The 19671-nt window shown below is 37.8% G+C and overlaps 1 protein-coding gene across 1 annotated transcript; it reads left to right on the forward strand.

Moving 5' to 3' along the window:
- The first annotated feature begins 3725 nt into the window (after window positions 1–3725).
- Window positions 3726–10800, forward strand: LOC137406165 (3-galactosyl-N-acetylglucosaminide 4-alpha-L-fucosyltransferase FUT3-like). The gene is made up of 4 exons (XM_068092698.1): window positions 3726–4746; window positions 6503–6623; window positions 9416–9589; window positions 10674–10800. The coding sequence occupies exons 1-4, from the start codon at window positions 3726–3728 to the stop codon at window positions 10798–10800; spliced, it is 1443 nt and encodes a 480-aa protein (XP_067948799.1).
- The last annotated feature ends 8871 nt before the right edge of the window (window positions 10801–19671 follow it).

Raw genomic sequence — 19671 nt, forward strand, 5'->3', positions numbered from 1 at the left:
TACTAGCAATTTTTTATGTTAACCATTTATTACCATATTGGTCTAAGATTTGCATGTTACTATACAAATACTAAAAAAATTATTATATATATATAGAAACATGTTATTGTGGCAATGGTTGACCTAATTACTGTGCAGCCAATCAATTGTAGATTTCTCCCTGGATTTGCGATATAACCTGTCAGTTTATCATTGCTGGTGTGTTACTGTTTGGTGCTGTGAGATATAACACCAATAAAGATACTGCGTTCTTTACAATAGATTTGCTTGATTTTCCACAGCAAATAGTGTATAAAATTCTTGTCACTGTTTCTGACTTGAGCATTATGATATTAGCCAGCGTATCATAGCTGCATTCACTATAAGTGCTATTGACCGAACATCAAGAATGTTTGTGCTTGGCTTACTAAGGTGTAACAGTTGAGAAAAGACACTATCGAATCTGTTTATCGGCTCACCATCGAGTCTGTTTATCGGCTCACCCACGAGTCTGTTTATCGGCTCACCATCGAGTCTGTTTATCGGCTCGCCCTCGAGTCTGTTATCGGCTCACCCTCGAGTCTGTTCATCGACTCATCGAGTTTGTGTGAACTCGATCTCGAGTTGGGAGTCGTCTATCCTTGTCTAGTAAAACTTACTTTTCAATAGCAGCACTGACTCTGATGGTGGTGAAAGTATTGGTTTTGTAAGAATAAGGAACATTGGAGAAGGATCATTTTAGCTTCGTAGCCTCACATCGCTTTAGTATGTGAGGCTATGCACAAAGTAGGCCTATAGATACAATGAATTTTTTGTATAGCAGTGCTTGTTAACATGTTGGCAAAATGAAATGTATAACCAAAACAAACGTTCTAGATGGAGTTTGAAATTTAAAAAATATTGTGTACATATCATGAAGCAATATCGGCAAAAGGGCTGGCAGTAGGCCGATAGCTAAATTTGTACATGAACGCAAGTGAAAGGGTTATGTAGTGGAGGTGTGGCAATTCATAGACAATACAATATTGAATGAGAAGGACTCACCTTTTTAATGTATAAATTTAGTAGGTGAGAACAGCATTTTTTCCAGTGTCCCCAAGAAACAAACATTCCCATGACCTTCTCGGTACACGTTGGCAGTAAATAATAATTACATGTAAAGTACTACCCACTAATTTATTTTATTTAATGAGTAATACATTTGTATAGCTGTGTAGCTCGCAGAACTCAGGATGGTGCTTTTTAACACGGCAGCAACTTCGCTGTTTGAAACGGGACAGTGCCATTGGGCACTTTGAAGAGACGCGCTAACCAGAGATTTTCGTAAATGCGCCTTAGCGGTGAAAGAAAAGCTACAAATTCGCCGCACCTCAATATAAGCCGCTTGGCTCAAATCGTCAGAAAAAAGCAGCGGCTAATAGTCCGAAATTACGGTATTTACTACTCATATTAATTCAGTTGGCTTTGTGCGACCGAATGGAAAAAGAAAAACCGCTCTATATTTTATTTACTGTTACTACTCATATTAATCCAGTTCGCTTCGTGCGACCGAAATTCGTACGACCGAAATTCGTACGACGAAAAAAGGAAAGCCGCTCTATAAGGAGGACACACAATTACACACACACGCACGCACGCACACACACAGACAACGATTGCCGTTTATATAGTAGATATATAGTATATGTAGTTGTCAGCACATTGACTTTCTTAAAGTCTGTGAGGCAACATAGTTGTTTCCCTGCAGGAAGTCAACTCTCATTGGTAATGGGATTTGTGTCCCTTGCCTAAGCTCTGAGCTGCACTGATGAGGCTTCAATAGCCGAAACAGTACTGTCTGTAGCATGAGTATATATATATATATATATATATATAAATTGTTTCCTCACCCCGGTTAACCCATATGGGTGGTAATTTCTGCTCTAACTCGGGTCTCCTACCAGAGACTCGAGTTAGAGCAAAAATTACCACCAGGAAGAAATATTAAAAAGAAAGTAAACTTTTAGTAATTGCGCTACAAATTTGTTTCGTGCACGAAACACATTTGTAGCGCAATTACTAAAGGTTTACTTTCTTCTTAATATTTTTTCAAATATATATATAATTATATATATATGTTGCAATGTATATACATTTATTTTTAATGCATATATTAAAGTCTATATTTAATATTTATATTTACTGCATATAAAAATAGACAATATAGCAATCGCTCTCATATATGAACGCACAGTTAACGATTTTTATAACTTTCGTACACTGAGCGTTGAGTACAGCGAGCTGAGCGTTGAGCCATATTCTTAGTCAGGATTTCATTCAGTTTCTTTGTTGTTCCAATAATGGCTCAATAGTCACGCAATAGCTTCTTATTCCTACCTCCCAGTTCGTCGTTTAGTAGCTTGTCCCAGTTATACTACTTGCACCGAAGTGATGCAAACATGAAGCGCAGATGCTTGAAAGCAAGATCAGTTGGCTTAGCAGTTCTTGTCGCTATTTGTTTCTGGCTTGGTCATGGAACAGGTAAAACCTTTATATTTGAAACACGTGTGAGTTGAGTAAACTGAATCCTTGTTTTTATAGTTTGTGAAATGAATAGCTATTTATAAATAAATACTACTGAACAGTGTCTGTATATCTACTATGACTGAATATTAAATATCCAAAGTTAGAATTGCATTCTGGCTACTTTATCATATAAGTACTTTAGCACAACTGCCTCTTCCGTGCTCGCACAAAGATTTATGAAAATAGTGTTATAATTTTCTCATTTCTACTAACTGTAGAACGAATTTAGGTGTATCAACTTTTCCTTAATCCATTCTCTTGCTCCTTCTCTCTCTTTCCCGTTCCCTCTCTCACTCCCTCACTTATCAATCCATCTATCTTGCTGTGTTTCTTTTCCTCTCTTTTCTCATCTAGCTCTTTATATTTCTAGCTTTCTTCCCTCTTCCCCTTCTTTATCTCTTCTCCCTTTTCTCTTCCAATTTTTTCCTCTCTCCACTCAATAAATAATTCTCGTTCCATCTCTTTTCCTCTAACTCCTCTTTTTCTTATTCCCTCTCTCTTCATTTTCCACTCCCTCTTATCTATCCATCTTTTTCTCTCTCACTCTCTCTCTCCCTCATCTATTAATCCATTTCTCTCGCTTCTGGTCTTTTCCTCTCTCTCCCTATCTGTTTCAATTTCTAGCTCTCTCCTCATTCTCTCTTTCCCTGTTTCCCTCCCCATTTCTCTCTCTCAATCATTAATTTGGTAAGGTTACACTACACTCTTTCACCAGACTTCATCTTTGCCATAGAACACGTTTTGGCAATCTCTCTAGCTTTTCGGCTTCATTCTCTTTCGATGACATTACAACCCAATTCATTTGGCCAATCATCTCTGAATTTTAATTATCTCAGACTCTATATATGCGGAGCCTGTTTTTATGAGCTTTTCCGAGCCATCGCCCTAATCAACTTATCAATATCTACAATGACAGAAAGATTGTTTGTACTCTATTAAACCCATCCCAACTGTTTGAATTACGTTGATTTGTCATTCGTACAAACATTAGCCTTTAAGTACAGACTGAGCGGGTAACTCCACACTTGTTCCCTTACCTATGTTCCTGCTAAATGCTAATAATTTCAGAGAAAAGAATCTACAAGAACTACATTAAAGGTTTCATTAAACCATCACTAGCAAATGCTGACTCATCAAAGTTTCTGGAATCCGTTGCAGTCGGGACAAACTACAGTAAGAGCATGAAAACATTCGCAAGAATTAGCATGAGGTCTACTACGAACAGACAAAGTAAAAGCGTAGAATCGATAAAGCAACTACCGACAACTAGTCCTCCAACATCGCCGTCGCCAACAATAAAATCATTGCCTGTTATTATTCGACCATCTGGTTATATGGAGTCTTACGAATCTGCAAGAGTGGGGTCAGGTAAATACGTATGCCAGTTTATTAGAGGGGTCAAAAACTACTCAAATGCTGAGTTAATTGTGTTTAACCACCTCGAAATTAGATCTTACGGAACTCCTCCGCCAAGAGAGCCTCATCAGCTCAGTGCTTTTTATTTAAAGGAACCGCAGACAGCCCTAAGATCTGTCAACTTGACCGAGTGGAATGAATTTTTCAACTACAGCGCAACATTTCGGCCGGAAAGTGAAGGAAGCTTCCATATTTTTCGCGCGCGGCTGGAGAAATTGAAGGCTAAAGGAATTAAACACTTTTCTAACAAACGCAAGAAGTATCCAGCTCGAGCTCTCTGGTTTGTATCGCACTGCACTACTTCCAATTCTACATCAGGAATACAGAGTGCAAGAGAAGAGTATGTCTTAAACTTATCTAAATATATACAAATTGACGTGTTTACTTCTAACAGAAAAAAGACTTGCTCAAACCGATTTAAAGGTATGCTAAACATTAGTCAAAACACGCAAGAGCCTGACATGGGATACTATGGGTTTTATCTGGCATTTGAAAATCACCTCTGCAGGGATTATATCACAGAGAAGTTCTGGAGAGTTCTAGAATCAAATGGTACAACCATTCCAATAGCCTTAGGAGGTCTTTCTGTAGCGGACTACGAAGCCATTGCCCCGCCTAACAGTTTTCTACACGTTAAAAACTTTACATCTCCTCAGGCACTTGCCCAGCATATGATTTATGTGGCACAGAATGACGGTGCCTTTCACTACTATCTCCAATGGAGAAATGAGTATAATTTAGTAAACAAACATGTGACGAATAAAATCTCCTACTTGTATCATGGAGGTGAGTCAAATTTAGTCACTTATCACAACTTTCATGCTATGAGATACGATACGTTATTGTTGTGATGTAACGATGTACATGCATATAATTTATTAATAAGAAATTAAATAGCGAAATGAAACATAATTTGCTGTATTTTTTGTTTAATTAAATTCTAATGACAAATGAATTTGTGAGTTCAGTGCATGTATAGGCTATTCTAAATTAGAGCTAAAATATCATTGGAAGCCTTGTTGACAAACAGGGTAGGGATGAGTAAATCCAAATTTCATTTAAAAATGAAAACGTTGCTGCATTTTAAAATACTTTATTCGAACATTGACATTTCTTGTTCGGCTTACACCAACCAAAAAATTTTGTTATTGTCTATATCATTTCATAAACACTGGTTGGGTGTTTATGAAATGATATAGACAATACATATATTAATATGTAGGCCTATATTACCACTCCAACCAAAGAAATTGAAGACAAGTAATTTTGATATATTTTGTATCAAACCAATTATATGTAAGTTTTGCGAACAGAGGTAAGTACAGAATATTCATTTAATGCAATCTAAACATTTAAAAATAGTTTAAGTGTCTCAGCATACGGATTACAAACTTTTATGTAGAAGTAAGTACATATAGCTCTACAAAATGCTACAATTGTCATGCAGTTATATATTTAAACATTCACATATGGTGTCCAACCCTGAGCCATTACAGAGACATTACTGTTTTTACACACAACAATATTATATAAATATGATTGTATTTATGACTCTCCGCTATCAATCTAAATAATTGCATCTTCTAAAATGTATTTAAGTTTATTGCGTTTATTAATCTTGTATCTTGTTGCTGTTACACTTCAAAACTTGCTAGAGATGAACTTACAGAACATTTTAGTAGATTTTATCTGAAAGTTTTGGTATTTTTATCTTTTGTGATTATATGAGGTTCAAGGTGATCTGACTGCGAGGATATTTCAAGATTAAAATCAACAAATCTTGATCGCGGTTAAAATTTTCAGTAGGAAAATACGTGCCGAAATAACATCACTAGTTCTAATTGCTGCAATAGTTGATATCTTCTATTGTATTCAAGTTGTAGGGTTGTGTGTCCCTTTCCTTGTCGATCCCGCTGCTGACCATAAGAGTTGTAGAGTTGTGTGTCCCTGTCGATCCCGCTGCTGACGTGCAACTATAAACACCATAAGTAAACTTTTACTTGAATTTGAGCGTTTTAACTGGAATCAAGTTTTTTTCGATTGTAATCTTGAAACATTTTAGCAATCAGATCACCTCAAAGATAAAAAACAATCGCAAATAATAAAAGACTACCGTTCTTTCTGAAAAAATCTGCTACAATTTTGTGTAAGTTGATTTTTGAAAGTTACAGATATTTATAGCTGGTCTGCTTTTAATAAGACAGTAAATTAGTGTACAGACTTTAAAATATGCTACAATTTACTCTGAGCAGGCGTAGAAACATGCAAATAGTCTGGAAATGGACAATCGCTTATCTTCATCAAATAGGTGAGCGAAGGAAGGCAATTCCAAGCTTAAACCTGCACATGCTCCTTGTTAGAAGTTTTGAACCTTTTAAAAGTCTTTTTGTAAACATATTTTATGAAATATTTTAAAATAAATCTTTTTTTTCTGTCTGGTGAGCCAGACAAGATAAAACACTCTCCACAATTAATGGAAGTTGTCCACTCACTCTCTATAGACAAGAAATTGCAGCTTGGAAGTTGTTTTTTGCTGTTTCAGATTATATAAACTACTTCTGTGAGCTCCTCCATAAGAAATCACAAAATGTCATCCGTGACATGAACCAAGAGCTTACCAGTAAAGATTGTATCCCGGCCACTAGACCAGCTATACATTGTCCGTATTATAACTTGACCTGCAACTCAATACTTTTTACCAAATCTGTACCAGTTCTCTAAGAGCTGCACTTCCATATATGGTCATCCTGAGGAAGATTTGTATTGCTGGAGAACTGGGTTCTATAGATGATCTGGCACCAACCTTTTATAAAATATACAATATCCGTATTACAGCTGAATTCATCATTCAGCGCTTCACGTAAATATGTTGTTCCTTTTGGAGTTATCTTCACAATACTAGGTCTGCTATATCATCGTTGTGTATTAGTGTGCATATGTTGTCCCAGAGAGTGCATCCATATATAAATATATATATATATCAGGTTAACTTGATTCAATACTTTCTGTATACAACTTTTGAATGACTTTTACGTATTTCATCAGCATTTCATTAGCCACACAAAAATACATTTTATCGCTGATTGCATGATCGAGTCACCAAATACATGTATATAACTTGAAATGGTTGTGACCAAGTCTATATGGTTTTTATGATAAAACCCTTTGCATCTATGACTAAACACTGTGGTTTAACCATTTTATCAAAAAAACATTGGGTAGCATAATTTGCTACACGCAGAGACCCATAGAACTGATAATGCAATACAGGATTGAGGAACGGAAATGATGGAATATTTTTGTAACCATCTCCTTCGCCTTGAAGTAATTTTTTCTAATCGCTCGATTTTTTGTCGATGCTTAAAGGTATTTTAGTGTGACAGAATAATGGTTCCTGTAGAGTTCATCATGTAGTAGCCAAACACGGCTGACAGCAGCTAAGGGAGCTTTGCTACACCACTTGCTACACCCCTTGCTACACCACTTGCTACAGCCTTTGCTACATCACTTGCTACAGCACTTGCTACACCACTTGCTATACCACTTGCTACACCAAATGCTACACCACTTGCTACAGCATTTGTTATACCACTTGCTACAGCACTTGCTACACCACTTGCTATACCACTGATTCTTAACCAGAGTTTGCTCATACCTTAGGGGTTTGATGAGTTAATCTCAGGGGTTCGGTGGACATCTCTCCAAAGCAACAGCACAATTCACACTGATTTTCAAGGTCATGTCTCTTTAAAAAAATACGTAATTTGTTGTGAGTTCATGCATTATATTGAGTTTGTTCTTTGAACACAGTTTATTTAATGCACTAGTTACACATACAATGTATATCCATGTTTTGAGGATGAAAAGATCATACTTTAATTTTGAAATTAAATTTAATTTTTCAAATATATAAATCTCAAAGTTTTCTGTATGTGTGTGTCTGTGTGTGTTTTGGTTTGTCCACCTATAGTTATTAAAATTTAGGAAAGAAATATCCATTTCATGCTGGATCTTGGAACCTTCCGGTTACCAGGCAAATATCTTACCAATATAGCTACAGGAGATGCATCGAATTCTGAGACGATATGAATCTTTATGTCAGCTAAAACAAGCATAGCATATTGAGTTACGCAACACACCGTCACTAAAGCTTGCTCTCACGGCTCATTCTGGTAAGTATAGCAATAGGGATAGTAGCTTACTCAAATTAGTATTTGGTGATGCGCCAGGCTAATGGCAAGTAGCGGGCAACTACATTACCTGCAACTGTTCATAAGCTGTCTACCAGTCTACCACCGCGCATTTGGCTAGTTTTTCAATAAATTAGGGTTTGGTGGAAGCGCATATAAAACTGACGGGATTCCCGATGTCCAACCACTGTACTACCCAAAAAATAAGAACCAAATATTTATTTGTTTAGACCATATCTGGACATCTAGCAAGTGGTGTTGGTGATGTGTATAGCTCTAGCTATGATTAGCCAATAGAGGGAACCTGTATTACTTTAGCTGAATCAGAGGCCACACATTTGAGACAAAGTGTAATCAGTTAGATAGTAGCAAGTGCACACTTCAGAAGGAGAGAATGACCTTTATCATTGCTATAGTTTCCTGCAACACCATCGTTGTTAAGAGAATAAATGTTGGTGTATTTCATCAAGAGATTGAGGCTAGTTTAAACATGAATCATTAGAATGACAGCCAGTGACATAAATTATATTACTATTCTGCAAAGCTCTATTAAAGTAGGAAGCTTAGCTTTAGCACCTGGTTGTAATTTTTTTCTTTTTCTGTGCTTAGCACAGGCTATGACAGTCATCAAATCGTAGCTAGTTATGAATTTACTAAACATTCCCTTACAAAATAGTTAGCCCTTTGTATATGTTCTACTGGAACCAATTCGCATCTGTGTTGTGAACTACCCAATCAACTTGGAGTTGTATACACTACGCAAAAAGTTGTAGTAGTTCTTGCTATGAGTAACAAGCATTATGCTCATCCAAAGAATGAATGCCCAATGCTGCACTCTGACATATTTGATAATATTTTTGTAATCTCAAAATTATAGATTTTTGTTTGTTTCAAATGACTACAAAGATTATTTAAACCAGTTTTTTAAACAAATACAAAACATTAAATTCTAAAATAAAAAGTTAGCAAATATTTTGAGCCAATGGATTTGCTAAAAACATCTTATGTGTCACAGCAATGATTGATGCTCTCATCCAGTTTCAGGATTTAGTTTGCATCATAACAATTATTATTGATGGGTGGCTGGTCTTGTGGTTATTAACTAACAACTTCCCTGTTTTTATAACAAACAGAATTTGTCATGTCTAACAGAAGACACTCTCAATTTCACTGCGGGGGGGGGGGGGGGGGGGGGGGGGGTGGGGGAGGGGGAGGAGGGGGGGTGTTGAAGCCTGAGAGCTAGAATGCTGACATGCCTCTTTTAGAAAGGTCAGCAAGCCTAACACATCGCTGGTATCATGTGACTTGAACGTAACAAGTGTCAGGTCTGGCATGTGTCATCGGCAGCAACCTACCACAGGGGGTCAGAATGGAGTAGATATCTGGATTGTGGACTTACAGTTGCAAGGCTGGCAGTTCAACGTCAAACCCTATTCAGGGTAAGTTCCGACGGCGACAGCTGGTTCTTCATATATCTGACCAACAAAAACAAGTTATCAAATTTTTTGCTTCCAAAAGGGTTAATGTCACCCGAAGGAGAGTGATAGGCGGCATTCGATTTCCCGTGAAACGGTTAAATTGATCTTCTCAATATCTTGACGAGGTGTTTGAAAAATACAACGTTGCCCTTTCTTTGAACGTCACCTCTAATAAAGCGCCACCCTAAGGGAAGGGTTGAAAAATAGAGCATTAAAATAAAGGTTTTACGGTACTTGGAAAACTTTTACTTGTAGTGTTGGCTTGTTTAAGCAGTCTGAATAAACTATTAATACAAATAAGAAAAAAGAAGCATTTTTAAAAAGAAATAAAAACATTTTGGTTCTTAGAAATAGGAAAACGGTACTGCAATGAGATTAATATGTAAATGAATATTTACTGCCGCAGTAAAAGAATATGACTCCACATCCATTACATTCTTCTTTACAGACAAACTGTATTTCAGCAACAAACACTGCGAGTGGAGAATATTTTATGATAACTTAGTCGGCACCTCGTTACGCAATTGATTGTTACAAAACTTTGATTTTATGCAGTTGCTAACCGACATCGACCAACTGCCTACGTGTTTACTGTTTTATGGCAATACCAGTTTGAGTAGATTAGGTTACAGCTACCTGTAAGCCTATTGGCTATATTGGGTGTTACACTACTGAGCAACAGCAAAAAACCATAAACATTTTTTTACGTAAAAAGAGGCTGTTTTGCAAAAATATTAGATGTTAAAGAAACCAATCTAACTGCCTACACAGTTGTAAACTAAACCTTTTGTTGAGCCAAAATTAATGATCTTTGTATGTTTCCCACTTGATAGTCTTCACTGAACAGTGTAAGCATCTATGTCATTGTATACGTCTATACCATTGTATATGTCTATGTCATTGTATACGGCTATGTCATTGTATATGTCTATGTCATTGTATACGTCTATGTCATTGTACACATCTATGTCATTGTATATGTCATTGTATATGTCTAGTTTATCAATCATGAAGCATTCTACTAATTTATTAAGTTTCCATACAGTGATAGTGCAGCAACATTTGGGTGTGCCAGTGCCCAAGAGCTACGTTGGATCAACAAGCAGATCCTGTTGCCATGGGAGGCCATTGTAGAGCGATGGTTGCGCGACGCCTTACCTCAAGGCATATAAAGCAGCAGGAAAGCGAGACCTATACAGACGCACAAGTCTGACGTCGTTGGTCACTGAGGCCGTCTCCAGGCCACAAAGATGATGCGTTGCTGATGGTTCGCTTCCAAACAGTGTCACTGAATCACAACAGAACGAGAGCGATACAGTTGGTTCCATGGTGGGATTGCAGAGCCATACAGGGGTGTGTCACTATGTGATTGTTTTATAGAAACTTGGTACATATTCCACGACTTACCTAATAGCATAACTGCTCTTCTCACATGGACTAACTGGTTTTGTGCAAATTCTTTATGATTTTGAGAAAACTCAGCCCAAATAACAAACTTCATATTTATCAAATTATACGCCAACAGCAAAAAAACATAAGCTGCCTTATGGCATTTATATTCCAACAGTTTTTGTGGTATATCAAAACTATTTTCAGCAAAAGATCGCTGAGCAAAGTGTTACAAACTGTTTTATAGTTTTGGAGTCGTGTACCCAACATTTAACTTGATGCTACTCATTCATAAAGCATGACTTCAGCTGAGGTGTCTATAAATAGTTGTTATTGTAAACAGAGAGAGTGAGAGACAATACAGAGACACTAGCTCACAGCTTTATGCTCAACAAAGATGTCACATGATCTAAATGTAAGTGTAATACTTAAAAATTGGAGTTGTCTTTCTTGTCACACATGCACAAGATCTTCAGATGTTACTTATGGAAATTTTTGGTAACGAACTATCAGAAAATAGTGCTAATAAATAATGTTTCTTTTGAGGAAGTTTTAGCAGCCAACAAGAGCAAATGTATATAAAAATATATATATCTGTCAGATGTCACTTCACTGGCTCATATACTATATATTTTACTGATCTGTGATTTCATGAAACATTATGCAGTTGTCTATTTTCTCTACAAATTGCGTCAGATTGGCATGAGAATAGTTTTTCCATTATTTCAAACGCTGACATAGTGATTATTCATGTACAGGTACTAGTAGCTATAACACATTAAAGGTATTAATGCCAGCTATCTGCAGTACTTCGGAGAGTGCATTTGAATAATTGTAGCAAATGATCTCTGACTGTTCTGCAGTCATTGGATATATTAAACCATCCTTCTTTACTTCTTTTTAGAGGTCACAACTTGACGGGCAAAGACAGCAGCTCTCGTTTGTATGTCTGTCTCATCATAGACAGCTTTTATAGTCATGTTTATATATCCACATATACAATAAAGGTTTGCGCAGCATTTTAGACTTGTCTTGGATATATATTAGGTAAGAAACATATTTCATACATATTTGTACCCAATTTCAATTTGCTACGTAGAAGCCTGTTTTTTTCCAAATATTTTGGTAGCTGGTCGGTTTAAAAATAGCTACGCGCGGTCAGTCACATACAGTACAGGGAATTCCTAGCAGCTGTGGAGCAATGGTGTCACGTGCTACAGCATTAGCCAATCATAAGCAACCAAGTCCGTAAACAAGGCAGTAAACAAACGAGGTTCACGCACTAGGAGCAACATGGTATGTAGGTCACGGACACTTCGCACTAGTAGAACGATAGCGCAAGTCTAGCAGTGCTATTCTGGGCTGATGCAGTGAGTGACACTGCTAAAACTGCCCCTACTGACGTTCGTACCTACAACAGCAACCGAATTTACAAGGTAATAACAATTTTAACCTGAACATTAACCAACCATATGCTCAAAATTGTGATACATGTACGTGCTTTCTTTCAAATACCGGTTTTTCGCCGATCATGTGAGGTATGAGTCATACGCGCATTGTGCATGCGCGAAGCAATGATATTTTAGATATGCTATTAGGCTATATTTAATGGAAAATTATTGTAGATGAATTTGAATGATCATGTTTTAGATGATGCAAATATAAAAATATAAGTGCATCGTAGTGAAACGAAATAGTTTCGAAAGTGAAACTCGTTAATTTACAACGCAGTGTGCGGTTTCGCTTTGATCACACGCCTATCCGTCTCCCAAATAAAAAGTAATATCTATGCACAATTGCACTGGTTATTAAGTTTTGCAATAACTGGTATACATGTATTCTAGTTTAAATATTATAACATATTACTTGTTCAAATACTTTAAAAATCTAATATGCATAAACGGTGCTGCAACTATGTTGTAGTACTAACATCCTGCAGTTCTGCAACTATGTTGCAGTACGTGATGATGGTCTTATGCATAGTCAAACGGCACATTTTAGGCTGTGTTTCGGGCATTGACGTAACTGTTGCTAGTGTGACTACCAATAGAGAAGATGACTATGCAGTTTTATATCGGCTATATTTATTTAGTTGAGTGTTGAAAAATCATATGTATTTGGTTGCATAGTTATCGAGAATGTTTCACAAGTAGTTAGGTGTGAACAGGAATATTAGCTTCATAGCCATCAACTTATCATAGATTATTAACGCGCACATGTTTATCGATAAATTCTTCATGAATAAGATTGTTTGCAAATGTTCACTAAAATATTGAATCTTCAATATATGCGGCAATAGTCAATGAGTCACCCAGAATTGAGTAACATACATGTCAATAGTATACATTCTGCAGAACTTTAGATGATTTGCAAAGCCAACAGTAACTTCAGAGTAACTTCTTGTCAATACCCTGTGCCATCCAAATAGTCTAAAGGATTTTAGTAAATATGAACACTTCTACGCCACCCCTTTTTACCTTTTTCTAAGCAAGCAAGGTATACGTTTCTCAGATGACCGTTCGCAATCAGCTATTACGATATCTGTTGGATTCCACTACTTGCTTTCCTTTTTCCTTGTCTTTGCGCTAAATGAATGCCACCACCAGATTTGCAAGTGTTGAAGGTGGCTGCAACAGCGAAGAAGACATGACTTTATGTATCTTGACTGAAGAATGTTGTTACAAGTTGTAAGATGTTGTTTTACTAGTATAGAAACATACGGATTGAAACCCACCATGTCTTGTTAAGTACATATGAAAAAATCCATATGATGGTCACTAGTCTGGTAGGTAGAGACAGATTGAAGGGGTTAGAAACACTCCAGAGTTGCTTAATCTCTGTTGCTTACGTATGTGTGACTGCATTTGCAACTCGAGTGATAAGATATTTAAATGGATGGAAAATGAAGCCTTCGTTAGCTTCGCTAACACTGCCATCACGGATTTAACGCTATGGTATTGTTATGCAATATGCTCGGTCATTGCTTGCGTGAAGATGATACAACTAGCGGTCCTGTATATCTCCTAGTACCTCATGACTAAGACAGACATGGGCTGACTGCCTCCCTCCGGAACTCTTTCTTACATATGGTGACTCATTGACTCGCAGAAGGAAATTTCCCAGCGACCTCCGCAGAGTCTGAGTCATCATTCAGTCCGCTGTTTTACTAGCCGCTGTTTCTGCTAATCTGTACATTTGGCCTTCTCATGAGTTCGCTGTAAAAATAGGATTGTTTGACAAGCCATTTGCAATACATTTGTTCATGATTCATAGCTTTATATTGATCTGTGATGACTTGCTCACCACTAACATCAATGACTTCACCCTAACACCCTAACCTTATATGGTCAATCGCAAGTACGGTGGGTAGCTTGCATACATCGCTAGTTATCTCATTGGACAAGAAGTGACAGTTGAAATTTACTCGGAATTAAGGAGAAGCTTTGCTAGGAGACAGTGAATATGTATTGACTTTGCTGAAAGGCAAATAAATACTTACTATGATGGCATTGTTAGCTGTTGAAAGCTCTGCTGATCTTGCCAGACAGTAGCAACCAAATTGGCAGGCAGTTTTAGTTAGCGTGTTCGGAGGGCACATCTGTGGATGTGCTGTTATTAGGATAGAGTTTATCTGTTCAAGTTCGTGCCACAGCAAAAAATTACTTTTAAAACAGGGAATCAATAAATTTTACCGGCTGACATCTTGTAAAAAAAGCAACAACATGTGCTATGTGTTACATGTGTAAAAATATGTCGTCTATCAGTGGCTTATCACTTGAGACAGCAGTGATATACTTCTTTTTGCTCTGGTATCACCAAACAACATAATTGTGGTTATTACAAATAGGTGCTGTATTAGTAATACATGCCTCCTTTTATGTTATTATTATCACTATACTCGTATATACCGTGAAAATAACCACACTGATCTTGGCAGTTCACACGCATTTCTTTGAAAAGGATACAGAAGCCCAGCAAATAAAACAATTAATTTAAGTTATCTGACATGTTGATAAGACACAGGTATATAGAGTTGCTGTTGCAAAGACAGCATACGTTTAACCCCATCCTCTTTTTCAACGCCATGTTGGATTCCTAGTTTAGAATCTCAGCCTGCATGCTTCTCTCCCTATTCACGTGGAACATGATAAATTTGCTGGAATGTGAACTCTTTTGCTAGATTGTAATAATATGTTTGCATCTTCTCTCTTTCACCGCCAGAGAATATCGCATTGCAATCGTTTTTTCAATTACTTTTAAAACCCGGATTCTGCGTTGTTTTGATTATGGAGGAGGCATTGAGAGTCTAAAAGCATGCCTGTCTACATGACTGCCCCTCCCCCTAATAGCTATCACACGCATCTGCTGTACAATGAAATGTGATGGCATCTAATGCCCTACCGCTGCTGATAGAGCTGCTGATAGCGTCTTATCTGACTGCCTCCAATCTCTATCCTATCACTTGTGGGACTAGAACAAATCTCTGCTCTCTATGGGAAGATTGTCTCTATTGTTAAACTCCAATGCTGACAAACCAAACTTCTATAAAGGGTTGAATCCCAGTGATGTTATCTGTTCTGCAAATTTAACATTCTTATGAAACGCTTACACAGAATTTTTGTGGATTTTATCAGCAAGTATCAGTATTTTTCTATTCTTTGCGATTGTTTTCGATGTTTGTGGTGATCTGACTGCCAGAATGTTTCAAGATTAAAATTGACAAAAGTTGATCGCGGTTAAAACGCTCAGGTTCAAGCAAAAGTGCAACTATGACGTCTATAGTTGCACTTTGGGGAAGAGATCAAATGAATTGAGACACGTAACGCTTCAACATGAATGCAATAGTCGATAATGAGAGAAGCAGCCGCGAAAGTAGTGACCTCATTTTGGCACGGGATTTCTTCTGAGGTCTTAACCGCGATCAAGTTTTGTTGATTTTAATCCTAAAACATCCTGACAGTCAGATCACTTCAAACGCCTCAAAACAATTGCAAATGATAGAAAAATACTGATACTTTTTGATAACATCTACTTAAATTTGGTTTAAGTTCATCTTTAATATAGCGGATAGTAGAGCGCAGTTGTGGCCAGACGATAATATGGATGATGCCCCTGCCTACATCTGTATCATTCACTTCTTATGGAAAAACGATAAAGAAAAAAAATTTCATTTCATTTTGATAGTTTTGTGCTCATGACCTTTAGCTGACTAGTTAGAAAAGAAGCATTTCTGGCAAGCTGAGCGAGTTACGTTTTAAACTGCTGCCCCTTGAGCTAATTATGACCTTGAAATTTGAAGTAATCTATGAGTAGAGACCAAACATTGAAACTGAAATAGCGTTGGTCTCTGACAAGCTTGTTGATAATAGTTGTCAGGTTTAGTGGGAATTTCAAGGACAACCAGCTAGCTACTAAGTACTTTGCACTGGCTACAACCATTTGGGGCTGTCAATCCCCCAGACTGCCCGCTAAATGTCTAACACTGCACATGCAATATCCAAAATGACACACTGTATACTCCATGATGCAGTAGAATCATTTTAGTCAATCACCGGTTAACAATTTGGCCAGATTGTTTGGAAATCTGTTCGACTTGATCAGCATATATTGTTACATAGGAAGTTTGAGAGAAAAAAACTCTCTCATATCCGTGCCCGTTAGCTATTACGGCTGCATCAGAATAGACAAACCGCCAGAGACTCGCCCTATATGTTTGAAACTAGTAGTGTATTACTGTTTCCATGTTTTTAATGAGTTCGGAGTTGCCCGCTGCCGACGAATTCACACCTTAATGTTTCTATGATTCGGAGGTACACATTGTGGATCTTTCCAAGATTCTTTCAAACAAAACTCGTTATACTAGACTCACTTTCTCACGGCGAACGCTTTCCCACAAATCTAACCAAGTGAAATGGTGTCGAATGCGTTTAGGTTTTACCGTTTTTATGATTCGAAGTTGAAGCAGCATCAAACCCGATTGAAACAATAATACAGGATTAGCAGCACAAACCACTACCTATTTTCCCATAGTGCCATTCACTAGTGGACCAGCCATGGTGCAATTCAAAAAACTATTTTTCACATGGAGCATTCTGTAATGCTTGTAACTGGAGTTGACCTCGTGGATCTGTGTAACAACGGTTTTGTCCACTGATGTCATTTCCTGCAAGACTGTCTGTCTGCAGAGGTTGTCAGAGGGTTAAGAATAAATGCGCGGACCTTGCAGAGGCCCCGAGTAATGCGACTTTGTTTCATTACATGGCTAGCCGCTGAACTTTCAACGATTGTCGATTTTGCAAAAAGGTCAGATCTTAATTCCAATGTTACAATGAGATGATACACCAGCTTTTACCACATTACTTGAAACTTATCATGCATGCCATGCTTCGGCTGCTGCAAACCAACCAAGCATAACTTGTCCCCTTTGCATCCAAAGCTGGAGCTCTATCCTATGACATAGTTATGGCTATAGCTTTTCTCAAAATGAAGTGCTGGATGTATCAACTCTCTGGGGATCGTTTCTGTGGTCGGAGTGACCACAGAGCAATTTATACATACTTCATAGGCATTCCGATGCAAGCAGTATGGTCCCTGCACTTTTAGTAGAACTAGTGACCTAGTTTGCGCGTTGAATTCTATGGCTGGGCAATGCCACGTCTCAAGTATGACTCAGTTTGAATACACCCCACTATTATTAGAGATAATTGACCATGTGAGCGTTTTATTATATCATTCCAGTAATAACACTGATAGTGAAGTAGTGGTCCTCGCTTGACTTTGCAGCATCATTTGAGAGACACGATGTGTTGTGCGATGTGTTGTGCGAGAAATGTGATGGTACACCAGCCTTATACTTGACTCTTGGGAGCGTGTGAGTGTATAGAGATGCCGTAGTATACCAGCTCAGTCTTCCTACACTAGAAAAGAGAATGAACCCGCATTTGCAAGAATGGAAAAAAATTATATTCCAATTGATCTAATCCATGAGACTATTTATTCAAAAAGTAGCTTGAGTAAGGAAACGGTACCAATACAATGTTAGATGAGTGAGGTCTCCAAAGAACTAGCATTTAGTTGAGAAGGACCTGGTCATCATATCTTCCGGTTGGACTGGCGTCTGACACTCGTGCTGACAGAGACCAGCTCACCGATACCATAAATATCTATAGTAAAAAGCGTGTACTGTTTATCAAATGGTATTTTAACTACTCATGGTAATGCAAGGGTCTCAGACTCCGACAATGGGTCTGCATATTTGTATACTTGACAATTTAGATCTATGAAGTTCACAGTCCAAGCTTCATTTCCAGCCAACGAGTAAAAATGCGAAGAATTGAACGAGTAGTATTTTTATAATATGCATTACTACAGCTCTTGCCATTTTTCTGTAGTTGGATTTAGGTAAGAGACTGCCTGAGCCTACGTTACTGTGTGCTGTGTCCCGACAGCATGGTCTCTTCGTGATTCCATCAGTTTATCTAGTTGAGGAAACTGGGGGTAGTATGAAGTTTATTTTGGTGCACAATGGAGGCTGCCACTTATGTTTCTGCTTGACAAGCGACCTTGAGTCATTCTAAAGATGTTGTTTTCGGAATACTTGAAACAAAATATCTACATAATAATAATAAGGTTACACTGACTACCCCTTTGCTATATGCAAAAAATATCACTGCTACGTTGGACTTTGCTAAATTCTGAAGCGTGCTTGACATTGATAAAATTAGTGAATGTGACACAAGCTCTGGTAAAACATGCTGTACTCTGTGCCAAACACAGCGACAGCACTGGCCTGCAGAAGAGACTTTTTAGCGTGTCCATCTAGTATGCAGCGTTCGATTATATGTACTCAGCTGCGGAATGTTTTATATAGCTTTCTCATTTGGAAGACTGGTGGTACTGCTCAAACACAAAGTCGATTAAGGGTGAGCTTTGAGCTCCATTGCATGTCTGTCTTGTCAAATCTAACGCTGAATAGACGTTAAGGTTCATTAGGGTCTTGTTGGTTTTGAATCATTCGAATGTCAGCACTAATGCACACATCGCCTCGCTGGGCAACAACAATCGACTTTTCACAATCGTTGAAACTTCCTCTTTGCAGCAATCTAGGACAGCTGACAAGCCGGCCCTATGCTGAGCCAAGCTGAATTAAATTGATATTGGTAGTTGATATGTTTTGCAGTTTATTGACAGCTAGGATAAATGAGGCTAAAATTTGAATGCGATAACAGTTCAACAAGTGGAGGACCTCGATCAGATCTTGCGGTAGAAGATAATTTTGGCTTTGCCACTTTGAGTGGGCGTAATCTCGCTTTTTAGCATTTTTAATGTACATCTAGCCTTACGAACAATTGTATATTCACTCCTCGTTGACCATAGCAATAGTATACATATATATTAGAACACCATTGAATGGTGTAACTGATTATTGTTCATGGTGTGTATGTAGTCAGGTTCTTATAACTAGAGCAGCTCTGGTCACCATTGATAACACCCATGACTAGTCAATGGAACAGAGTCATGCAGTTACCATGGTAACAAGCTAACAATGTCTTGTTGGCTTTGCGCATGATCTATCTGCCGGCCGGGCATCAACTCATCTCTTTTAAAGAATACTTGTTTGCATAGATTAGGAAGTTTAGCAGCAGCTCTATGGT

The sequence above is a fragment of the Watersipora subatra genome, chromosome 10 (assembly GCF_963576615.1).
Source record: "Watersipora subatra chromosome 10, tzWatSuba1.1, whole genome shotgun sequence".
Taxonomy (NCBI): Eukaryota; Metazoa; Bryozoa; class Gymnolaemata; order Cheilostomatida; family Watersiporidae; genus Watersipora; species Watersipora subatra.